The 1,325-nt window shown below is 35.8% G+C and overlaps 1 protein-coding gene across 1 annotated transcript; it reads right to left on the reverse strand.

Annotated features, from left to right (window-relative positions):
- Positions 1-99: 99 nt before the first annotated feature.
- Positions 100-664, reverse strand: LOTGIDRAFT_176524 (hypothetical protein; the record flags this gene model as incomplete). The annotated part of the gene is made up of 1 exon (XM_009052933.1): positions 100-664. A coding segment is annotated over one exon (565 nt), but the record flags the coding sequence as incomplete, so codon positions are not given.
- Positions 665-1,325: the final 661 nt, after the last annotated feature.

Genomic DNA, 1,325 nt, shown 5'->3' on the forward strand with positions numbered 1-1,325 from the left:
ATGTTTTTCTTCGCATTGGTTGTCCACTTTCTCCAACTTTCATCGCAAGATCTACAAACGCATCGGAGAATTCAGTGCCTATGAGAATGTCAATTTTACCTCCATCTAGATACAGTTTATCAATTAATGGTTTTAAGTGACTAAATTTTTCTAACGATTTTACAGAAACCTTCTTCGGATCACTGCAAGGCTGTTGCACCACGAACACTTTGAAACTTTTCTCGACTAATGGATAATCGATAGGCGATACTGTAATAGGAAACGTTTCTGAAAGTTCTATTTTCCGTTCTCCTCCAGCAAGGAGCATATTCAAGGTAATTTCCTCGCCGTGTAGTACGAGCCTCTGTGCAAAATCTTTTCGAATTAAACAAACATCTGATCCAGAATCTTCAAACACCAATGCCTCCCTTTTATCACCATTTACATCTTTGACGTTGATAAGCTGTACAGGACATTGGGCTGACACAAAGCTGACATTTTTATTCACAGACAAAGACTGATTGTTACTATTTAATCTTGATGAATTTGTACCCGAAAAGGGCTTAGCATCGGGATTCAAATAAGATTTATAATTGTCAATGTGAAGCATCAAATTGATACATTTATCACAGGCAATTCCACTTTCGCATTTATCTGTATGATGACCTTTGAGCACTTTCGGCATCTCCGTTGTTTTCGAACAGTTTTCCATCGCTCAGGAATTCCTATTGTTTTAAATTTTGGACAATTTAATAAGACAATTGTGTTTTTCTGAGCATTCTAATGGACAGTAGTTTTCGGCCTCATTTGTCTTTAAAGTAGCAGTGGAAGAATGTTTATAAGAATTGGGTTTATGGGAATATTTATTAAAATAAGTATTAGTGTTATTACTGTTCGTAAAATAGTTTGTATCTACATGAATAGTAGCCATGAAATCAAGCCAGTCAGCTAGAGTTTCTGATGTCTCTTCTTGGCCTTTTAGATTAACGGGACACCTAAACTTTCAAGTGTTTCTCTATCCATCTTCTGCCGAAGTTTATCCAAAAATACCTCACACTTTGTTTCCTGTGTTTTATCAATGTCTTCAAATTGTTGTATCAATTCACGAATAATGGAAGAAAACTCTGATAATGATTCTGAATTGTTCGATTTGGGCGTATGTTACCTTGCAACGCAAACTATTTTTGAGTTATTGCCCTTGACTTTGTTAAAACGCGTCGAAATTTGTTAAAAATAGTTCGTGAGCAGGATTGAAACTACAGTTTTCAACCGATTCTGATGAAACTTGGTGTGAGCATTGGAATTGATAAGATCTCGGACAAGTTCTAATTTGACGCATTTTCAAT

The sequence above is a fragment of the Lottia gigantea genome, assembly GCF_000327385.1.
Source record: "Lottia gigantea unplaced genomic scaffold LOTGIsca_1915, whole genome shotgun sequence".
NCBI classification, from domain to species: Eukaryota; Metazoa; Mollusca; class Gastropoda; family Lottiidae; genus Lottia; species Lottia gigantea.